Source organism: Mustela nigripes, chromosome 18 (genome assembly GCF_022355385.1).
Source record: "Mustela nigripes isolate SB6536 chromosome 18, MUSNIG.SB6536, whole genome shotgun sequence".
NCBI lineage: Eukaryota > Metazoa > Chordata > Mammalia > Carnivora > Mustelidae > Mustela > Mustela nigripes.
Window position 1 is genome coordinate 946,630 of NC_081574.1, and position 24,116 is coordinate 970,745.

Genomic DNA, 24,116 nt, shown 5'->3' on the forward strand with positions numbered 1-24,116 from the left:
AATATTTGCTGAGGTAGGTTCTCTGCAATGACATTTGCTCAGATGCGGGGTTGGCTGGCCCAGTACCCAGAGGGCTGCTGTGTCCATGGGCCGGGTGGACAGTGGTAGTTGGCATCCCGTCCCTCCAGCTGCTGGGGTGCAGTCTGCAGCCGGGACCTCTTAGTAACAGCCTCTCTCTCTCCTTCTGTTTGCAGAGTCCCAGTGCACCCTCTGCGGGGAGCCGGAAGGTGAGTGTGCTGCCTCTCGTGGGCACGGCGGGGGCGCCGGGGGGCGACGGTGGTAGGCGGGTCCGAGGGCACGTCTTTGTGGTGTTTGATGGAAGACGGGTAAAGCCACCCGTGTGGTGTGCGCGGTGAGCTCTAGGCAACACGGGGTCACTGCTAAAGGAACACTGAATCACAGCCAAATTACCACCCTTTCCTTTTTGTTTTAGATTTAGAAATTTTAATCAGGTTGCTCCAGGTAATAAGTGGTGACATTAAAAATATGTATTTCTTGGCTTTAAATATATCAGTCAAAGCGCTGATGGACCTCGTATGAAGTAAGACCTCAGAAAGCTATCCTGTATTGTTAATGTGCAAATCTGAGGGACATAGCAGGAGCTGTGCTGGTCCTCGGTGACATCAGACAGTGCACAGTAGCTCAGAATCCATGCGTCTGAGATGCTGTGAGAAGTAGAGCTCCTGAATGATTTAACTATATTCCAGGGTAGTGAGACCCAAAATCTGTCCTATTTCTCAGAGTCACAGTACGGAAGATGAGGGCCTGGGGTTGGGACGTAACCTCCATTAGCGGGGGCTCTGAATTTCTCCGAGTTTTGATTTTCGGCGTCCAAGCCACTGGCTGCTGGCCTCGCCCCAGTGGGGATTGGTGGCCTCTGGAGGCCAGGATCCCAGGATGCCCGGATGTGAATGGCTCGTGTGTGCACCGTGCCGCACAGATGTCATCGCATTCCCCCAGAGATCTATACCCATAAGATGAGAGCGAAGGTGACTATTGGGGTGACCTAGACATTCCATCAAACACTGTTGCTTGCACTGTGGGTCACTAAGTCCTCGCCCTTCTCACCGTGACGTGTGCGGACCACACCGTGCATTGGTACGGCCGCGGCAAAGCACAGTAACTCACACCGTGCGGGCTGCAGGAGAGCCGAGACCCCAGGGTTCCCCGGGTCTGGGAGTGGAGGCCGCTGGGAGGGCTAGCAGCAGCCTCCTGACCCGGGGGGTTTGGGCTGCCCGTGGAGTTCTCCGGCCTGTGTGTGTCCTCCGGGCATTGGGCATCTTGTTCTTTATTGTTGTGGTATCTTCCATGTCTGCCACACACCGGGACGGGGCACCTCGCGCGCTGCTGTCCTGTGCAGTTGTCTCTGCTGTGCCCACACGTGCTTTCTGCTGGAGCCCTCAGTGCGCTCAGGCCCTGGAGAAATGCCAGAGCCCCTGCCTTGTGCTTGAACCCCATGGCGTCCCACTGTCCCGCCTGCCTGTTCACAAGCGTGTGCTGTCTGCACAGTGTGTGTGTGTCGCGTGGAGTCTGGGTCTTAACGGTCTGCTGCCCCGCGCTGTCCTGAGAGGGCAGATGAGGTTCCAACAACTCAGTATGGCCTGTGCGGTTCGGTGAGGCCGCGGCATGAATCGAGGTGGTGTTACCTGGGGAGTTCTCCCTCAGGGACAGGTGTTTGTGTGTTCCTGCAGGCACACCCGTGGTGGGACCCCGCCACTGGCCCCCACCCACACAGGGGCAGGGCTGCAGCCCGCGCCCCCCCGCCCCGGGGACACCCCCGACCCAGGTCCTGAGCCCCCAGCCCCGCCCTGTCAGATGTCATGCCTGCGTCCGCCTGTCCTGGATAGTGGCCAGCACGGCCCCCGCGGCCTGCTCTTGCTCGGCGTCCGCATCCCAGAGAATCAGCCCCACACTGAAGGTGGGAGAGGTCAGAGAAGAGCGAGAGCAGTGCCCTGCTTGTTCCGGGGCAGACCAGGACGCAGACGTGCACAGCACGCTTTACTCAGGCAGAGAGCTGTCCTGGCTGTCCACGCCCGGGGGCCCTGGGGGTCGGTGAGGCCGAGGCCCTGTTGGCAGGCCGGCGCTTTTCTACCTCGCTCTGAGGCTCTGCGGCCAGCCCAGGGCTTTCAGATGTGCACGTGTTGTTGCTCCAAATCAGAGGAAGGCAGGAAAAATTTGAAGGCTTGGTCTCAGCTGGGCTTTATTTTTTGAAAAGCACTACCATGCATATTCATACATTTTTAAATCATTTAAGTAATTAGTCTAAGTGAGAGCTGCCTGGTGCAGTGAGTGGAATCTGAAATCAGTTGTTTTGTTCAGTAATTTCTCCAGCAGCTTCCATCAGTTAACTCATAAAGGCCGTGGCACAGAAAGGATCAGAGCCGGAGGCCGGCCCACTAGGCAGGCTCCGATCCCCGTGCCTTGTGCTCATTCCGTCCGCAAGGTTAAGGCATCAACTCATTAAGCTTCTCTCTTTCTTGTCAGAAAGCTGGTAACAGTCTTTCTCTGCTAAACCAGTGAAGTGGGAAACACCTATTTGCATTTTAATGACTCGTTCTCTTGGAGGGAGCTAGGTCTTCCGTACAGACTGAATAATTAGCATTGTCTCCGATGATGACATCCGTCAGCCGCGAGCAGAGGAGCAGAGTTTATGGGTGCTGGAGACCTCAGCGTGCTCCGAACGAGGACCCTGCAGAGGTGTGGCGTGTTTTGCAGAGAACGTGAATGTGTAATCACACCGAACGTGTAGACGGTGATTTCCGTGTGTGGGTTTGCTGACGCTTTCCACCTTGCATGGGCTCTGACAGCTGGATGACTGTGACTTTGAGAGAAAAATGTTTAATGAAGTTTGTGGCTACTTGTTGGTGTCTTTCTTCCCCCTAAGAATGTATTGACGGTACCTCTGAAGGGGGCGGGGCTCCAGGGGGAAGCCTTGTGGCTCAGACGACTCACCTGCCAGGGGCGGGGACGCACTCAGCAGAGCGCTCTGCCCGCCTGGAGATGAGAAGAACCAACCGCTTGCAATCTCCTAAGAGCCTCTTGTTCTAATGGTTTGCTACAGGGCTTCGCGTGAGACTGCCTCAGTGCGTATCGTGTTCTTTGTGGTTCTTGTCTTCCAGACGATACTGCCTAGTGACAAGATCACTTAGCTAGTTTATCTTGACACTGCAAAGATCTCGGGAGGTTTCATGTGTATCAATTTAATACAGGAAAATAAATTAAGAGTGTATGAACCTTTTCAAACTTTATTGGCAGATACATGACGGCACTTGCTTTTTAAGTAGACCAGAGGGCGTGTTATGGTTGAACCACAGATGTCAGTTCATGGATATGCCTATTTGTGTACATTTTTATGGTTTGATTTGCCCTCCCAGCAAATAGATTTTCTAATGTGGGAAGACAGATGATGGTGCCTGGAAGGCTTAGGAAAACTGATTTGAGATCCCCTACAATGTAATAGCAATGTCTTACATCTATGCGATTTAACCCAGTTAAAACGAAGGAGTAAAATAAGCTATTATAAATTTGCTACAAAAGAGTAATGCTACAAAAATGTTAGGATGGATTTTAGAGTGAAAGACTTTTTGTGATAGATGCCTAGACTACTTCAGAAGAAATGGTCTATTTATGAAGGCATCAACATATATTGGGAGCATTTGGAAGTGTTATTTGTTGAAATTCTGCTGGCAAAACAAAATTCAGGTTCCAAAAAAATCACAAAAAGGTCAAGATAAGAGACTTTCATTTTAAATCTATTTTGGTTTGGTTTTGGTTTTACCTTTGATCATTCTGGACACAAGTTGCATACTGCTCTTCGAATTTGGGGCAGACTCGTGTGTATCACTACAAACAGAAGGAACGTCAGCTACCTTTTCTCTTCCTCACTCAAGAGTGAGGGAAAAAGTGGCAAATGTTTCCTGTATTTATTAGCATTGTGTTTTTGATTTTTTTAATGCAACTTTTGAAGATTTTCCTCACAAACCAGTCTAAACAAGGTACAACTTCCACACTGTTTCTCTCCTTCACTGGGTAGGTACCATCCTGAGATGTTAAGATCTCTCAGCAGTGGGGGAAGAGTAGGAAGACTGCTTTGTCAAAGCTGGGCATGTTGGGTTCGGGAAGAAGCCTTTCAGCCTCACCTCTGCTTTCACAGAAGCCGCGGGCGTCAGTGCCTCACCTCCAGCTGCTGCCCCCTCTTGTTGGGAGATCAGACCTCGTTAATTACATGCTTTCGATAAAAATGGTCTTTTCTGTTTGCTATTCTTGGAGGTTTGTGGTAGATAACCAGCATTTATTAAGTTCTCAACATGTGCCAGGCACTCTAGAAAAAATTAGTGTTGCTTAGGAACTGAAGAATTCAACCGGCTTTTGAGAGAAAACAGAGTTCCATTCCAGCCAGTCTGTCTTCGGGGACCTTAGAATGGTTGGTGTTTTCATACAAATCAGAAAATACTGTGTAGGATACAAGAAGGAAAACTGTTGGGTCTTAAAAGACCAGGCTGGAGGGCATCCGAAGGTTCTGTTCCTCCCACTGTAAGGTCACAAAACTGCTGTGTGTCACGGTTGCTTTCGGTGCAAACCCAAGCTTGAGTGATGGAAAGGCAATCCTCCAGGTTCCCAGAATGAAGAAAGACTTTCAAACCAGAGGAAAGGCAGGACTCAAGGCCACAGTGGCCCCTGAAACTTAAAACCCAGACGGGGACACAGGGATGTTGTGAAGTGGGGACACTCGGGCAGGTATGGGATGTGGGAGCCCCTGTACCTGCGGGACGTGCTGGGAATCTGCCCCTGGAATGAAACCCAGAATCTCAACATGTTTTCCCATATGTGAGGAAAAAATTAGAAAGCACTTGAGCAAGAAAGTTAAAGAAGCCGATTACATTGCCAGGGTCATGGGTAGAATATAAAGTCACCAGCAAGAAATGCACACTAGAGGCACGGGTGTGAGATCTGAGTTCCCCTCTGCAACCTGTGTGTTGCAGAGGGACCATGTGGTAAAATGAATGTGAAAATTGTTCCCAAAGCAGTTAGGGCACTATCAGAACCCAAGGGCTGCGGCAGACTCAAAATCACACATTATCTACAGAATCTCTGACTATGTAGGACTCCCCCTGTCCTAAAACAGGCAATAAAAGATTATAACCCACAGAAAGACATTTCAAGGGGATGAGAACGTGTGGCAGAAGAGTAAGCGAGCACTAGAAATGGCGGCTTGCGCAGGTGCTGAGCGCGTTGGCATTACTGCCTCGGTGTTGAAGAGGAAAAGAAACCATAATGAGATAACTATCTAGTACGACAAAAAGACAGATTAAAAAACAAGCAGCATATCCAAACCCAAGAAATGTCATTTAAATTCATGACTGTGTCCATCCACCATCAAGCAGAGTAGACAGAGCTGAACAGAGAATGAGCAAACCAGAAGACAGCTATGAGGATATTACCCAGAGTTTTACATCCGAATCCCAACGGTGTTATGAGACATGAATGAGAAAGCATGGGGGACGGCCCATGCCAACACAAACCCGTGTTTGCAGATAAGTGACACTGCGGGAGACAGAGGACAGGCATTGCTTGGAGGGAAGGGCTGAGATTTTTTTTGTTTTTTTTTAGAACTGAAGAAATTTGTTGTGCCTTTTCTATCTAAAGACTCTTGATGCTAAAACCAAGTAAATAAAAATACGTGCACATCCAATTAAATGAAACTGTGGAATATAAGAGACAAGTAATCTTAAATATCCCCAAAGGGAATGTGCATATTACTTACACTGCAGTGACTCCCAGAGGCGTCTCCTCATCCACACAGATGCCGGAAGCCTTTGGAATAAGTCCTCAAAGTTGCTGAGAAGCTGCGGGGCGGTGGGAGGGTTGGGTACGGAAGCAGCATGTGTTCAGTGTAAGGTGGGATGGAAGAGAAGGAGAGACAGAGAAGGAGAGACAGAGACAGAGAAGGAGAGACAGAGACAGAAGGAGAAAAGGCTCAGGTAACACAGAGTACAGTGTGGAAATGCACTCGGGATCCTTAGAAATAAGTAGTCACTATTCACTGAACAAAGAATACTGACTTTAAGAAGCGAAAGCCATCATCTACTTTAGAATAGACTTGCAATATGGAAGCAAGAAAATAAGCAGGATTGCAGGGAGAAACCGACAGATCCCAGAGCCCGCTGCAAAACCCCCTATCTCCACGCACAAGGTGCTGCTGGGTGAGCCGGTCACAGCAGGCGGGGGCAGAGGACTCTCAGAGCGGCTCCTTGGGTCGGGGCGTCCTGGACGGGAGCACTGCCTGCCATCTGCGGCGGGACTCTGGCCAAGTTCCCGAAGTCTACCTGATCGCTTGGCCACAGTTCTTTTATACGTGTGGCTTACGTGGCATTCCAGCAGGTGCTTACACAAACAACCCGAGATTTATTGGAAGTATTTGTAGAAATCTGGACCCTTTCGGTTTCAAGATGGGCAGAGATTCACTTGGACCATGTTCTCTTGACGGGGAGAGTGTGAAGCAAGAAGAAGGTTCTCTGTCCTTCCCTTCCTGGGGTCCCCAAAAGAGAACCCAGCCTCCTTGCTCAGCAGTTAGAGCCAGCTGTGAACATCTGCTCCCAGAGCGCCCGTCAGATTGTATTGTTTCCTATTTCCAACGCTGGCAGCGCCCATCCCGGCCCACCACCTGCGCCCTCATTCAGTCTCTTGTAAACACCACACCTTTCCTTCTTGCTCACATGGAGCCACAGTCGCACATGCCCCTGTGTTTGGGTCTCCATCTGGGAACTTAGGACTCTGTGAGTACGCTCTGGACTTAGAAGGATTTACTGCAGTGTGACGGGCACAGGAAAGGGGTTAGTGCATGGGGACCGCATGCGTGTGTGTACATATGCACATGTCTCTGTGTGTGCATGTACACATATGTGCCCATGCGTGTATGTGTACGTGTCTGTGTGTCAGTATATTTGTGTGTGTACATGCATGTGCATACCGGTGTATGTGTGTATGCATGTGTCTCTGTGTATGTGTGTGTACACATGTGTCTGTGCCTGTGTATATGTGTGTACCTGTGTGTGCATGTCTATGTATGTATGTGTGTCTCTGTGTATGTGTGTAGGGCACATATACATCTCTCTGTGTTCATATACATATGTGTGCAGGTATATGTGTGTACATGTACACATATGTTTTGTGTTTTTCGTGTGTATCTGTATATCTGTATGTCTGTAGTGTGTCTGTGTGTCTGTGTGTGCATGTGTGTGCGTGTGTGTGTGTGTGAGGTGAACACAGAAGGGACAGGAGGAGTGGCTTACATTTGTTATCTCAGCAGACGTTAGCGTTTGCACGGCTGGGAGCAGAGAGGACATGTAATACTTTTTATTAAAAATAGGAAGTCCAAGAATAGACTTGCAGAGTCGGCCAGGCCCCAGCTGCTGATGAGCCCTGTGACCTCCCATCAGAGACCCTGTGTCACACCTTGCCCTGCACTCCTCCCACGTTCTTCCCCTGCGGATGCGCCTGGAGCGCGGGGTTCTTCAGGCCTGCAGTGGGGCACCGTGAGCCGAGGGGCTGCATTGTCCTTGTCTGCATACCGGGGTCAGCCAGCCCTGTACGCATCACAGCTGTGTGTTTCTGAGCCACATGCATAAAACTCACCATCCAGATACCTGGTCTCATCACCAACAAAGGCAGTTTTGTCAGCCACACTTAGAATTGGGGGTGAGGCCACAGCCACTGAACATGACAGAACAGAGCGAGGATGGGGTGAGTTGCGTGGACCATCTGGTGTCTGAGACGCGGTCACAATCATACCTTCATGCGGAGTGATATAAAACGCACAAGTAAACCCTCATTTGCACATTTCAGAGTTTTGGCTTATCCGGTGTTTGAGATTCAGGCATTGAGCTAGCATGGACGCGGTTTTACCTCATTCATGTGCTCAGGGAGTAAATAAAGGCTCTGGGCGTCTGGCCGCCGAGAGTCTCAATAGCAGGGTTGAGATTTAGTGTGTGCGGGTCAAGTACCGTCTGTTCTCTTGTTGCCGAACCCGCCCCAGTTCGCCGCACCCTGAAGCCAATTCGGGAGCTGGAAGGACGAACGGAAGGCGCGCGGCCGAGTGCGCAGAGGAGGAGGAAGCCAGCGTTGCTCCTGGAATTCATGATAAGCTCCTTTTCAGTCCTGAGGAAGGGCTGACGAGAGACACTGCGCATGAGGACTGCATCTGACATTGATCTTCTGGTTTGACGTTGTGATACTCCAGCAGCAGCCACGCTGTCTGGTGAGGTGGGCGCGAAACGCCCCCGACGTGATGTCTTTGGGCTGGTGTGCTGCGAATTACGCATCCCAAAGAGAATCTGTCCTACCTCCCGAAGCTGCGGGAAGGTAGAGACACCAAGGCCTTTTATTTCTTGATAACGAAATGTCTACCCAGAAGTTAAATGATCTCAGCTCATGACTGATTTTCCTTGAGTTCTAACCCGTGCTCTAGGCTCCCCTCTGGCACACGTGGTAGAGATGCTTTGGGGAGGTGTCTTCTGCACTGGCCGGTACCAGCACGTCCTAGGGACAAGGAAGCCTCTCTCTCTCTGGGGGAGTGAGTGCCTCGGGCCGATGGCCCATGTAGACCTGCTCCTGGTGGCGGGGGTGACCCACAGAGCCGCAGCGAGGCCCTGCCGTGGGCCTGAGAGTGGTCAAAGGTTCAGCCCAATTGGGGCTCCCAAGGAAACCCATGTTCCCCATTCTTCTGCTCTGCTGCTGGCTCCCTTCCTGCTGGGGAGGGCATCTGTCCGCGGTGTTTCCCAGAGAAGGGGACCGGAGCCCAACGTCAAGACCGTGACCTCCCTCGTCCACCCTCCAGTGCTGTAGTCCATCCGTTTCACTGGGTTTTAGATATTATATGTCTTTTTAAGTGGCTGAAAGAAAGGAGAAACTTTTCACCGAAAGCCCATATTATGAGTAGTGATACATGTTCATAATTTTGCTTTTTCTGATTATCGCATCTCGTTAGCACTGTGAAGAATCATAGACGCTTGGGGTTTTCACAGCATTGACCTTCCTGGGCTGGCCTCTGAGGGTAGGATCGGGCACGTAATTCGCGGGTGGGCCCCACACCCGGTCGTGCTTTCTGGTGCCCGGCGTGGGCGGTGGATCTGGGAGTCAGCGCGGGTGTCTGAGCCTGCAGAGAGGGGCTGGGGCTCTCAGAGCAGGAGGGAGCCCGTGCCGGAGTAGGCAGGGCTCCTGAACCCACACAAGCAAACTGGATCTAGGGCCTTTTCTCTAATAAAATAAAAATAAAAATAAATGACCCATAATTGTCTCTTCATGGGGCTGTTGAGAGGCTCCCATGGAAGAAATGGCGAATCTTAAAATCTGTGTTCCTGGGCCAGGAAAAGGTTGCAGGAAAGGCATCAGCTATTAACGTGTGACGGACAAGAGTTTCCCCTGTCCTGTTACGTTCCCACAGAGTTCCCATCCCACAGCCTCATCCCCACTTCGACAGGCCGCTTTGCCCTCGGAGCTCAGCTTGCAGCTGACCATTCAACGAAGCTGTCCCCCGTGGAACAGGGGTTCTTTTACGGCTTGGAAATCAGAGGGGCTTGTCTCAGCGAGATGGGGGACAGGGTGCGGGCCCCTCGGATGGACGCACAAGTCGGGCTGCTGGGAACATCACTCTCCGAGCTGGAACTGACAGAAAGGTGGGGCACGCCTTCGGCCGCTTCAGTGTGCATGACTGTGCATCGTCACAACCGTGTTGACAACTGAGATACAAAATCACTGGCTTTGCTTTAGAAAACAGTTTTGAAATACACGTCTTCTTGTCTAGACTCCTGCCTTACATCCAAGATGACCGAGTTTCTGGGGAGAAACAGACGCTCTGAGTCCGGTAGGGACGTGGGCATCGGAAGCCAGTGACCCGGCGTCTGTGGTTCATCAGAGAAGCAAACCCTGTGGGCCCAGGGTTCGCACCTCAGACTGTCCACATGCAGGCAGACACCAACACCGAGGGCTTCGCGTAAAGGGGCTGGGCTTTTCTGGGTACGATGCATGTACAGGAGTTTGGTTTCCATGGCACCGTGCGTCGTTGACCTGTGGTTCCGTGAAGCTCACATTATTAACGTGCGGCGAAGGAGACAGATGGAAACGGACTTCCCGTGTTGAAACGGGGGATGACCCGCTTCCCGTGACGCCGGCTCATGCCCTCCCCCGTGCCTTCATGACGTCTGCGGCGCTTCATTTTGGCAGAATAACTATTCCCGGAGTAAACAGTAGTAAGTTATCAATTAAATGAACCAGTGATAAACGTATAAATGAAATGTGTGAAAATGTTTAAAAAGACCACAAGTTGAGAATACAAAATTAGAACTCAATGGCTCTCTCCCTGTAGGACCCGTCGGTCTTGAACAAATCATGTAGCGTCACTGAAACAACGTTCTCATCTACAAAATGGGTACAGTAGTGCCCTCATTTCTATTCAGGCAGTCTTGGAAATGACCGTGTCTGGCGCGGTGCCCAGTCCGGGGTAGGGACGCGGGCGCGTGTTGTATTTCCCTGCTCATGTCTCTGCTCGGTTGTTGACTCTCGGTCTCTGGTTTTCCGTCAGGCGTTGTTCTAGGTGTGGGAGAGGTGCAGAGATGTGCATCTAAGAAAACCGGAGAACTGCAGCAGCAGTCGTGACAAGTGGCTGTACTGTCGCGGTGCTGATGATCAGTGATGTCCCACGAGCAGTGGTTCTCCCGGGCAGTCAGACCTGACGTAGGAGTGCTCTCTAGACGGGGCTGCCTCGGCTCATAAGGCGAGGAGGCACTTTGGGGTAAGAAGACAGGAGTCTTGGGAGAAGTAGCCAACAGCTTTCTCCTCGGCGCTCTGACAGTTCCCCGCCCCAGTGGGAAGTCAGAGCCCTCCCCTGGTGGCTGCGTCACGGCACCTGCTGTGTCTGCGTGAGCGCCCGACGTGTGGTGGGAATGCAGACGCCTGTTATCTTGCTGTCGGGCTCCGGCTCTGCTGACCGGCTGACGGACTCATAGGGAACAGTGCAGAGCAGAAACTTGCCAGATTTGTTACCCTGGTCCGTTGAAGAGCAGAGAGAAGAGCAGAGGCTCTCTGCACATGCATGGGCCCGGTCGGTCCCTGCACCACTGCCGTCATGAGTGCTTGGGTCGGGGTTTAGGGACGAGGTGACAGAAGAAGGACCTGTCGGGTCACGGTTTGTCTTAAGCAAGGGCTCAGCGACTCCCTAGTATGATGCAGATTCCATTGAGTCCTTGTGGGAGTGATTCGGTGGAAACACTTGGGAATGTGATTAAGAGTAATCAGAGAAACAAAGTCCGCCAACAAGGAGGAACGTGCCTGAGCACTGACTGGCCTGGCTCTTCTAAGGCACATGCTGCTGAGTGCTCCTGAGTGATAAAATCAGAATTGTGTTATTCTTCTCCGTCTTCACAAATTCTAAGATAGTTATTTAGGTGCCATGAAGCGGAATTAGGACAGTTAATGGAATGACAGAAGCGGTGGGAACACCCCCGTTTAAGAGCTGGAACGTGAACCAACAGCTCTGCCATCCGCCTGTGCTTTCAGGTTTTGGCCAATGAAGCCCTAAGGTCACGTAGGTGACTACATGGAGAGAGTCTGCGTGGAGGGCAGCGAGCCAGGGACGAGGGCTTTCAGACCAGTGAATTCTCATGCAGAAAGAAAGGCACACACAGCATGTAAATCCCATAACATTTAAAAAATATTTTTATTTATTTATTTGACAGAGAGAGAGACAGCGAGAGAGGGAACACAAGCAGGGGGAGTGAGAGAGGGAGAAGCAGACGCCCCACTGAGCAGGGAGCCCGATGCGGGCTCAATCCCAGACCCTGGCATCGGGACCTGAGCTGAATGCAGATGCTCAACCCACCGAGCACCCCCAGGCGCCCTTCCCAGAACAGTTTTCACTTTGTGTTCTGGTAACGTCAGAGAGGAAGCAAGTGATTTCATGTGTGGGAAGGACTGACCAGATGTCGAGGCCTGGCCGTGGGAAAGGCATCTGGACTGAATGACCGGCTGGACCACAAGGAGGACTAGGCTCAGGAAGCACGGTGTTGAGGTGTGCAGGGGCTCTGCACTCAGGTCGGGGCGACGTCTCATGTCACCCTGTGGATTTCCTCCTGCATCTCCTTCAGACGGACCAGGAGCCGTCGGTCTATGACTAGCCCACAGCTCTGTGCAGAACTCTCGGCAGTGTCCGTCTGTGCTTTACGGGCAAAGGGATATACCATTTTCATCAATCTGTCGTGGTGGTTGAGGACCACAAGAGGGTGAAAAGAACAGCTCTCCTGCTGTTCCCGGGGGAACTGGAAGCAGCTGTAGTTTGTGAATACTTCAGTGCTGTGAGTCGTGTCTGCCTTAGATCCATGACAAAACCACTGGCCCCTGGGGCGTGACCTTGGTTCTTCGGAATTCCTGCTTCTGAGTTGAGGCTTACTGAGGGAATCAGTAGATTAGGGCTCCGGACGCTGCCCGGGGCCACGTGGGGAAGGGACTTGTGCATCTGGGTTGGGAGACAGGCCTGCCCACCAGCCACCAAGACCGGTTAGCCCCGGGCGAGGAATAACAGGGCAGCAGCGGGAGGCCCCTCGGACTGTGTAGTCAGGAGATGTCATGGCCACCATCCTACCACGTGCTTGCTGGGGAGCAGGAGGCGCAGCCCCGGACTCGCGTGTCACACGCAGTGACGGTGTGCGGGATCTTGGATGGCACCCGGGTGGCAGGAACAGGGGCATTCTTATCACCTTGCTGAGGTGGGCACCTTGCTCGTCTGGTCTTAGGCTCTATGTGTACCTGGTACTACTTGGCTAGGTTTACACTAAGAGAGATGACCAGCAGCATCCTGCCGCAGCCGGCTGTGGGTGCCGATGGGCACTGTGGGGCAGGAAGAGGGGCATTCTGGAAGACGCGCTAGCTCTACACAGATGCTGAGTTTGCTAATGAGAGTGCTGGTCTGGATTTGAATTTAACCCAAATTCTGCAGCCGGTGTGAAGGCGCCCCCTGAGAAGCTGTTTTTGAGGAACTGGGATGGCCACCGCATGTTAAATGGTGATAAGCTCATCACAGACTCCCTGTGACAGGGTGGGGTTCTGTGCAAGGGCCGCGGCTGGCACGTCTGTGATATGGTCCCAGGTGGGAGCCCTCGGGGCACGTCCTGGTGAGTGCCTTGTGTGAGGCCATGAGGCCGCTCTGACTCTGGATAGCGGGTGTGTGCATACCAATGACCTTCTGATGCGGACATCAGCCCGGAGCGCGAGCCATTCGGAAGTGACTTCCCACGTGTGAACGTCCCGTCCTGTCTGTTCAGAGAACCGCTGCGGCGTCTCAGCACGGCAGCCCTGTTGACTGCAACTCAGGCTGCCCTGGATTTTTTCTACATTTATGGAGAGTATACTTTTAAACTGTATTTTAATTTATGTAGGAGATGAGGTTAAAAGCGACCTGTTCATCTCCGAGTGTTAAGTGTCCTGGAATGAAGACACACACACAGACACGTGCACACGTGTGGGCACAGCCATCGACCAGCGTCTGTAAGAACATGAAACATACAGTGAGGCCTTTGACGGAGTTTCTGAGGCAGCTGTTTTCATTTCTGTATTTTTAAATAATGACCAAGCTCAGTTCAAACTAAGAGTTTACAGCAAACACCCAAGATGCTGAGAAGACCAGACAACTCCCTAGCTCTTAATTTAGTGACCTAGAGAAGCTCTGTATTTCTTTAATTTCTTGACAAGGACACTTCTCTCAGGGACTCTCCGTGAGTCCTTCCTGAGCCAGCAGTGGTAGTGGAACAGCCGTGGCCGGCACTCCCTGCTGCGCGGCGGTCGGAATGCCTGTCCGTCGGGAACAGCCGCGGTCGGAATGCCTGTCCGTCTGGTTTGCGGCCGTCCCCGCCCACTTCCTACCTTCTCCCTCTCACGTGGTCTGCAGAGACCGGTTCTGGGTCTGGGGGCATCTGACCACAACCGCAGGCTCTCGTAGCTTCCTGATCACACAGGCATAGCTCCGGTCTTGTATGCATTTAGGTAACTGGATCATGATCTTATTGGGGGGAGCCCTTAAAGATCATGATCCAAATCCCTCAGTTTGCACTAAGTAAATGGGCTCAGAAAGGCGAAGAGCCAGCCACAGGTCGCGGGGCTGGGTCACAGAGCAGAGAGAACCAAACACACAAGCACACTTTGCAGCTTGAGGCACGGCCTTCGGGATAAGAAAAGGACGACCGGCCGGCGGCTGGCACTCCGACGCCCAGGGGACCGGCGCACCGCGCACTCCCAGGATGCACGGATGGTGGTGCTAAGGTGATCGCTGCCCCGTCAGAGGTCAAGTCCTTACGCGCGGAAGTCATGAGAGCATCATTTCCATGAGAACGAAGTAAGATTTCCTTCTCCGGTATTTGTGGGGACACGGAGCCAAAAAGAACCCACGAAAGTTCTGCCGATGGCAAGTTCACAAGGAAGAGGTCAGAGGACGTGCCTGCTGTTCTGGGGCTTCTGGGCCTTTGTCCACAATCCCAAAAGAGGAGAACACAGGAAGTTCCGTGTAAAGTAGGATTTCTGGAGAACTCTGTAAGGACTAAAAGAAGATACAGTTTTGGTAAAAAAACAACATTACTCGTTAGAAGCGTCCATCAATTTAGATTGGTCTTTATGGATGCTAGTTTTTTAAAAAAATGTTCTGATCACTTTATTTTGACCTATTCTGAAAGAGAACAGTGCAGTGTAACAGGGGGAAAAGAAAGCAGGAGCCGTCCATCACCGGCCCGTCCCCCGGGACCCGAGGCACGGCCACCGGCTCGGCGTGGCTGCGTTCTCAGACTTACTTGACTTGCTGACTTACTTGGCCAGCGACCATCCACTGTAGGGCTCCTGGAATGTTTCATCTCTTTTTAACAGCTTCTAAGAAACATCACGCAACCAGTATTTCACCCCCCCAAACACGAGGAGGAGGGATAGTTCAGCATCAGAGCTCGGGGCTGACACTTGGGTTCATGTGGAGCCGTGACGGGTCACACGGCAGCTCATGGGCCACGTCTCTGCCGGCCTACAGACCTCTGCTTTGGGGCGGCCTGAGAAGGAGGGGTACTGAGGTCACATCGCCGTGACTCTTCACTTTGCTCTGTGAGCTGTTGACACACGCTGGCCCTTTATCCTGCCCTGAACGTGTTTCTCTTACTGATGCAGGTGCGGGTCACGTGCCCGAAGGTTGTGTTGCTGATGCTTGGCTGTCTGCTCTCTGTCCCCTTCCACAGAAGCGTGCCCTCGCGCCCCCGAGCAAGGCCATGTTGCCGATAGAACAAAGCCCATCACCGACACCTCATGGCACAATTTTGTTGCGTTACTTCAACTGTAGTGTTTATGACAAACATAAACTTGTTTGGATTCTTTAATTGATACATTTTTCTCTCAGCAAAAATTATTTGTGCACCTTGGGTTGGAAGATAGCATTATAGTTGACCTCCTGAAGATGAATAAAATGAAGCCTTCGTTTCACGGTTTTCTACTTTGTAGCAGCGCCTTCGGGAACGTCCTCGGCAGCAAGTAGATGTGTTTGCTGATGGAGTCGTACGACGCGTCCTTCCGCATTACCTGCATTTTTGCTCAGCTAAGAATTGTGAACTCTAGTCCATAACATTAAATATGCTTCTGAATACCATTTTTAGGGGTTATGTATTATCCCATTGTGTTGGCCCACTGTGATTTATTGGATTAATCCCCTTTTAATGGAAATTTAAGCTGTTTCTAATCTTTTTACTAATATAAATTATACCTTCATGAATATATTCATAGCTTTATCTGTAAGCTCATTCATGATTATTTCCTTAGGGCAAATTCTAGAAATCATAGAAATGCAATTGTTAATTCAAAGTGTGGTTGATTTCCTAATGAAGTTTTGGGACACAGGAGTGATTTATATCATATGCTTGCTTTCCATCCTGAAGGGGAAGATGCATCTGGGGAAATACGGCCACTTTGCCAAATGTTTAGAAGCTCTATTTATTATTATTATTATTATTATTATTATTATTATTATTTCACAAATATCTAAAGTTCTCTTTAGACTTTATACTAAGCACCAGAGATACAGAAAGTAATAGAGCAGGGAGATTCTGTAGGGAGAAATCAATATATAAAGAAACATACAAAACAAGTATATACTGTTATAGGTTTTTAGTGTCCAAACAGAATGGCCAGTTTTATCAGGAAGCAGGTAGATTATAAAAAATGATCACAAGAGAGATGAATCTTGACCCTAGTGGTGAAGGGTATCCGAGTGTTGCCTGGTAGATGAATAGCGTGGAGACCTTCCAGGCAGGTGCAGGTGTGGCAAAGTTCAGGGGCAGGAACCAGCAGACCTAACTCACAAGGGTCATTTTAGATCCGTGGCCAGGGTTCATTTGCTCCCAACCCTGGTCCCCTGCCTCAATTCATTTAAGGTGAGCCTCTCCCCAACCTGTCAGGGCCAATAATATAGAAGCAAAGTCAAACAGAGATGGGTTGTGGATTGTAAAACCTTGTGCTGGAAAAATTCTCTTGAATCTCAGTTAATTGAATGTGGTTCTGGATGGGGTGTTGGGAGGTTACGAGGTTGCCTGCAGAATAAACCAATGATGACTCATAATTAGTCTTAGTCAGTAGTCACTTCTAGTGGCGTCTTCCAGTTCCAGAATGCAGGAGATGTGATCTTTCTGACACAGGGACAAGACACAGGCAGAGCAGGTGCACAGGAGAGAGAAGGGTAGTGTTCTAGTTCTTTCTCTGCCACCAAAGAGCAGAATAACCTTGGATGAGACACTTAGTCCTTGGGGCTCTCTATGTATTTATATACAGAAGTAAAGAAGAGATGTGCCCTCCAGTTCTGTGACAGAGAGCAGGGGCATGCAGCATGGTCCTTGGCTGCCAAGAACTAAGTTCTCAAGCCTCCTCTGTCCAGGTCCTATCTGCATAATCCTGGACACGGTCAATACTCAATTATTTCCCTCCTTGTCGGCTGAAGGAATAATTGCCAGGAAGAACAAATGAATTCCAATTCAATTAAATCCCTATGCTAACTTGAAGAAAGCAGAAAAAGATCCTCATACCATTTTATTTGCTTACTAGTGCTGTCAGTATCTTGATGAATCCTTAAAAGTCAGGCTTTAATAAAATTCAGGCTCTAATAAAAATGATATATTTCTTGAGTCAAACCATGTGTTCATTGAAGAAAAGAGATCCCTGTTAGCTGATTTTTGGGAAGAAAAGCTTCATCTTCTCTCTCCCCAGTCACTGGTCCAGCGGTCCAGTGTTACATTTTGTGCACGTGCGGTTTTAACATCGGGTGGACGTGTCATGTGTTGGAGATTTATTTGACAGCAAGAGGCTCAGTCTTTCATTTGACTTAAACATGAGCTCCTTCTCAGTCTTCTCAGAGGAGATCTCTTAAAGCAGGAACGTCCTTCACATCGATAAACCCATGACCACTACGCAGAAGTGATGTCTTCCTTTTCACACTGGGGAAAGAACATACAGAAAATTAACAATTGTGAAGAAGTAAACTTTATTTACCACAGGCATCAATTTTAACTACAGACATTTGCAAAACAAGCACAAAAGCAAAAATAAACAAGCAGGTCTGCATCAAATGAAAAGCTTCCATGTAGCAAAGGAAAACTTCCACCCAGAGATAAGGCAACCTGAAGAATGGGAGAAAATACATAAAACCATCTCTCTGATAAAGGGCTAGTACCCGAAATATGTGAAGAATTTATACAGCTCAACAGCAAAAGAACCAAACAATCCAATTTGAAAAATGAGCCAGGACCTACATAGACTTTTTTTTCCCCCGAAGAAGACATCCAGATGGCCGACAGACACATGAAACAGGGCTCCACATCACTCGGCATCAGGGAAATACAAATCAAAACCACAATGAGATATCACCTCACACCAGTCAGAATGGCTAAAATCAACAAGTCAGGAAATGACAGACGCTGGCGAGAATGCGGAGAAAGGGGAGCCTCCTGCACTGTTGGTGGGAATGTGAGCTGGTGCGGCCGCTCTGCAAAACAGCACGGAGCTTCCTCAGAAAGTAGAAGATAGAGTTACCCTACAACCCAGCAATTTTATTTCTGGGTATTTACCCAAGCAAATGAAAACACTAACTTTTAAAAAGATGTCTGCACCCCATGTTCACGGCAGCATTATTTACGGCAGGCCAGACACAAAAGCCACCTAAGTGTCTGTTGTCAGGTGAATGGATAAAGATGTTTTATATGCATGTATAATACACGCAAGTAGATATAAAATATAGATAGAATATGACTCAGCCATAATAAAGAAGGAAATCCTGCCGTCATGACCACACGGATGGACCTTGGGGGCATTACACAGAGTGACCTAAGTCGAGAATGACCAGTGCCCCATGATATCAGTTACACATGGACTCTGAGAAAGACTCGCAGACGGAGAGTAGGGGGCTGGGGAGGGAAACGGGGAGACCCTGGTCAGAGGGCACAAACCTCCAGTTTTAAGATGAGCAGGTCCTGGGGGTCCACTGTACAGCATGGCGGCTGTGGCGAATGATGCAGCATTACGTACTTGAAAGTTACTAAGAATGCAGACTTTTTAAAACCTTCCTCTTGATTTTTTTATTTTTTAACATTTAGTTAATTAACATAGAATGTATGATTAGTTTCAGAGGTCGAGGTCTGTATTCATCGGTCTTCTATAACACCCAGTGCTCACTGCTAGGTGCCCTCTTTACTGCCCGTCACCCAGTCACCCCACCCCTCCCACCCCTCCAGTGACCCTCAGTTTGTTCCTATGATTAAGAGTCTCTCATGGTTTCTCCCCCTCCCTGACTGCAGGTTGTTTTATTTTTCCCTCTCTTTCCCTGTGATCCTCTGCCTTCTTTCTCAGATTCCTCGTATCAGGGAGATCATGTGATACTTGTTTTTCTCTGATTGGCTTATTTCGCTAAGCACGATACCCTCTACTTCCAACCACGTCGTTGCAAATGGCAAGATTTCATTTCTTTTGATGGCTGCAGAGTATTCCATTGTGTGTATATACCACATCTTCTTGATCCATTCATCTGTTGATGGACATCTAGGTTCTTTCCATAGTTTGGCTATTGTGGACGTTGCTGCTATAAACATTCGGGTGCACGTGCCCCTTTGGATCACTACGTTTGTATCTTTAGGGTAAATACCCAGTAGTGCAATTGCTGGGTCATAGGGCAGTTCTATTTTCAACATTTTGAGGAACCTCCATGCTGTTTTCCAGAGTGGCTGCACCAGCTTGCATTCCCACCAACAGTGTAGGAGGGTTTCCCTAAGAAAGTAGATCTTAAATGTTCTCATCACAAAAAGAAAACAAGCCAGCTGCAAGGCAGTGAGTGTTGTGGTGATTGTGCAGTTCATGTGTACATCTCTTTGCTGTGCTGCACAACTGGAGCCGAGACAGGTTAGATGTCGGCCACATCCCAGTAAGGCTGGAAAATAGGTGCTTTTCTAAGTGGGACTTGTGCACAGTTACAGATAAGAGAGATGTGACATGGCTGTGGTTAGACAGTCAGACTGCAATAATCTTCAATTAGAAGTTCTCCTTCTCAAAAGCCCATCCTCACAGTCCTTTGATTATTTTGATACTAGGGTTTGTCAACTCGTGGATTCTGTGCTGTAGAAGGTTCCTCAACTGAGTTTCAATTCATAAAGTTTTATACCCGCTGCCGATGAAGTTCTGTGCTTTTGTCTGTGTGAGCACATGGACACACAAACACAAGGGCCACCCTAACTGAATTCATCAAACAGTAAGAAAAGGGAACATTTTGAAAACCCTGAAATCAGAGAGAAGCCGGGTCCTAACCAGTATGTAAAGGACATGCTTTGGAGGGAAGTTGGAATTCTAGGGATATTAGCTCTTAATTGCTGCATTAAAAAAAAATTACCTGAAACAAGTGCCCTAAGAGGATGCCCATTTTGTTTGTCACAGTTCCTGGGTCCGGGGTCTGGGTGCAGCAGAGCTGAATCTCCACGAGGCGAGCGTCAACGTGTCAGCAGGGCTGCGTTCTCACTGGTCAGCCTGTCTGACAGAGTGTTACTCCCAAGGTCGCTGGGCGTGGTGGTAGGGTCCCATGGCTGCTGTGTCCTTGAAGCCTTCACTGGAGCCAGAGAACCTGGAGCGTCTGCCAGCAGGGGACATCTTTCCTCCTAAAATGTCCCAGGCCCAGGAGTGACAGCATGTGCTTGCTCACAGCCAAGTCACAGCCCCTGCCCACATGCAGGGGTTCGCAGAGAGGCACAAACACCAGACTGTAGGGACCCCAGGGGCCACTTAGGGTCTGTCCACCACACCAGGGTTGACACACAGCATGAATAAAAACTTGTCTCCGTGGAGCAGCATAGGGTTGGGGGACATGTTTGGGCGGGGAGAGCTAGGTGCCCCTGACTCCTCTGCACACGAATCTTCTGGTTCCACAGCCTGCGTGACTCCTCTTGCTCAGCTGGGATAGTCGCTCACTCACTGCTTCAGACGCCTCTGGGGTTTCCTCTCCGCTGGCCAGTTCCATGGGTCAGACCCCGCGAGGCCTGCCGCTTGCGACGGGAGCCGGCCGTGCTCTCAGCCCCGCAGTCCGCCCGCTCGGCTCCCAGCTCTGCCCTTGCGGTCAAGGGCGACACACGGATATTTAGTTGGGGAAAATCAAAACACCTGCCTGTGTCGCAGTATTTATTTATTTATATCCCTTTTAGTTATTTTCCCTGCATTTAAAAGCAAAAACAAAACAAAACAAAACGGGCCCCAATCGACATGTGTAGAAAGGAAGGGACTTAACAGGAGGCAGGAAGAGCAGGGGGTATTTAGGGAGTCTGGAAAGGAGGGAGCGTTGACTGTGGCTCAGAGATTCAAGAAAACAACCCTCAAGGGAAAAGAGACACTTGACGTGTGTGTTGGAGGAGGAGGATTTTGTTCTGTTGAGAAGGGACGGATCGTGGAGCTCATTCCTGAGTCACGGACACGGAGCAGGGGAGAGAATCAGACTGTGGTCCTTCCCTGACGTACCAGCTGTGGGTGACAGGGACAGAGGAGGAAGCATCGGGTGGCAGACGCCTTCGTGTCTGTGGATGTCCCCTGCAGTGTGAATGTCCTTCAGTGGCACCCTGGAGGGCATCCTGGAGGACATTCTTGGGGCTCAGGGCCCTGAGATTCGGTTCAGAATTCGGTGTTCGGTTGTCTGAGGAACGAGTCCCTCAACTGTGTCAGAAGCCGTCAGGGGAGCTTGGGTTTGGAGTCACGGGACCCTAGAGTAGTACCCAAGTCAGAGTGTCGTCAGGGTTACATGTGACTGTGTGTACAAAGGTCTCATCATGATGCCCAACACAGAGTAAGAGGTCAAATATACAAATATACAGAAATAGAAAATGTTTTTCCAGTTGGTCACCAGCCTGTGACGGCTGAGCCGTGCTGACTTAGCAGTCTCAGTCAGCACACACGTGCTCTCAGATTTGGGGTTTGAGCCACATGCCCCTGTCCCCTCGTTTATGGCAACTGCAGGTTCTCGATCGGCTTTTCCTGTCATCATGACCTTGATATGGTTCCTCATCCTTTAGACTCCGCGGACGGCTTCAGGCCAGGTGCTCAGGAACTGCTGTCACACGGCCCCAGTCCTCCTGGCCCCGGGGCGGGTGGCCACTCGCCAACCGCCAGCAGCCAGCAGGGCCCAGGGCAGACCACAGTGCTGAGCCGGCCTCGGGGAACAGAGGCACCTTCCAGGGCTGAGCGGCTCCGAGCGCTCTTTGTTGTCACCCTTGGGCGAGACTGCAGCACGCCACGGCTTATCTCGAAACCCATGGCCCGACAGAGGCAGGAGCCTCCTCCCCAAGAAGGCGTCCCAGAGGCACAGGAAACGTCCTGTTTCTGTCACTCTTTTCTTTGACCTGCTCTGGGAGAAACCTGAGATTGACACAAGAGGGTCCTAGGGAGCTTTGGACAGGTAACAGGTAATACCGGTTACCCCGGGCCTACGGTCCTTCCGTTTCTTTCTTTCTTTAATTTACATTCAGTTAACGTAGAGAGCGTCAGTACGGTAGTGTCCGAGGCAGAGTCGGTGACTCGTCAGTTGCGGAGAACACCCGTGCTCGTCACATCGCGTGCTCGCCTTCGTGGCCGCCACCCGTCACCCCGTCCCCTCCCCCACCTCCCCTCATCCTTCCGGTTCCTTTTCCAGAGTCCCAGACTTTGCATGAACCACATGATTCTTTAGGTGTAACATAATTATTTTAATGTGTAGAACGCAAGTTATTTTAAAATAAAATATGAATATAATTTCCTTTGTTTTACTGAAACCATAAATTACTTCCGTGGTTGCAAAAGGCAGTTTACTTCATCCCTGATGCTGTTTTGCTTTGTTCTAATTTCTAGTTTTCTGTTCAGCATTTTTTTAAAACTCCGTTAAGTGACAGTGATGATGCCGATAACATTCTTAGACTATTCAACTTTTTTTTTTTAATTTACAAATTCTCTTTATACCTAATAATCATTGTGAAAATGCCCATACACTGTGGTCTTCTCGTTCTGATTCTGGGACTCTATCTATGAAAATAAGTAAAACTTGAGCAAAAGCTTCCAAGACAACTTTTTGTACAACTTTATTTATACAAGCAAACAACTGGAAACACCTGTCAGTCTGGCGGGAAGAGGTGGTGCTGAAGCCTGTGTCTCCCGTGGGATGAAATCTGCATGGCCTGTCAGTTCATGCGTCATGACCTTTCCAATAATGTGGGGAAGCACACAGTGCACGCCTGTGTGCAGGGCCTCAGGGTCATCCACAGATAAAGCACAGAGGTGTAAAGAGTGTCTATCTGTATAAAAGAACACCAGTAGACTTCTTCATTTTTCATAAATTCTAAACTTTCTGTAGCTGGTTTGTGGCTTTTTTGGTAACAGGCAATATTATATAGTCTGCCGTTGCCTAGTCCTCAGACCAGTGGGCGAGACTACACACATTGTGAATTCGGTGGCTTTTTCAGTTAAGTAGTTGAGTGCACTTTCCCTGGGACAAATGGCTTCATGGTGGCTAGGGGTCATTTTCTAAATTGCTTTTAAGAAGCCCATTACAATGAGCCTATCCGTGTAATGAGGCCCAGCACCGGCAGACCGCGCCCGTCATGGTGCTGGTCTCTGTACCGGCACAAAGAAGGGATTTACTCCAGGAAGACATGACCCCTCTCACACAAGTGAAGTTTCCTCAACTCACCCATTTTTTGTGTCTGTTCATTTCACCCCTTTTAGCCAAAAAACCTTCTCTGTTCCTCTTTGTTCTTGACCTTCCTTATTTCCATTCATCTCCGTTTGCCTGCGTGTCTCCCTGCCCCGAATTCCCAGGACTCAATGGCCTACAAATGGCTGTATTTACCTTGCTTTTGGTGTTTTGCCAAAATGTTGCTACAGTTTTATATGGCACAGAGTCTACCAGATAAGGCCATTTCCAACTGAACTTTAAGCATGAGAACTTGTATTTCTGAAGTAGACATTTGTTCTGTGTCATCGATCACATTCTCAGCAGCTTCTGTAGTGGAATAAGAATAGGATAGACAAAACAGTATTGTTAGCTGGAATTTCTGGGCATCTGCCATCTGAACGGCGTGTCTCAGTATTCCTAGTAGATAACAGCTTGTACATTTATCTTTTTAATTAATTATTTATTTATTAATCTTCAGCATAACAGCATTCATTGTTTTTGCACCACACCCAGTGCTCCATGCAATCCGTGCCCTCTCCAATACCCACCACCTGGTACCCCGACCTCCCACCCCCGCCCCTTCAAAACTCTCAGGTTGTTTTTCAGAGTCCACAGTCTCTCATGGTTCCCCTCCCCTTCCAATTTCCCCCAACTCCCTTCTCCTCTCTAACTCCTCTTGTCCTCCATGTATGTTTATTTTTATTTCGATTTTTATTTCTTATTTATTTTTTTTAAGATTTTATTTATTTATTTGACAGAGAGAGATCACAAGTAGGCAGAGAGGCAGGCAGAGAGAGAGGAGGAAGCAGGCTCCCCGCTGAGCAGAGAGCCCGATGCGGGGCTCGATCCCAGGACCCTGAGATCATGACCTGAGCCGAAGGCAGAGGCTTGG

General features: G+C 49.8%; 1 protein-coding gene across 1 annotated transcript in view; it reads left to right on the forward strand.

Annotated features, from left to right (window-relative positions):
• Window positions 1–24,116, forward strand: part of DLGAP2 (DLG associated protein 2) — a 476,914-nt gene that overhangs the window by 146,412 nt on the left and 306,386 nt on the right. Inside the window, exon 3 of the mRNA XM_059384133.1 lies at window positions 195–227. Coding sequence (XP_059240116.1) covers window positions 195–227 — 33 coding nt within the window. The remainder of the gene's footprint in view (window positions 1–194; window positions 228–24,116) is intronic.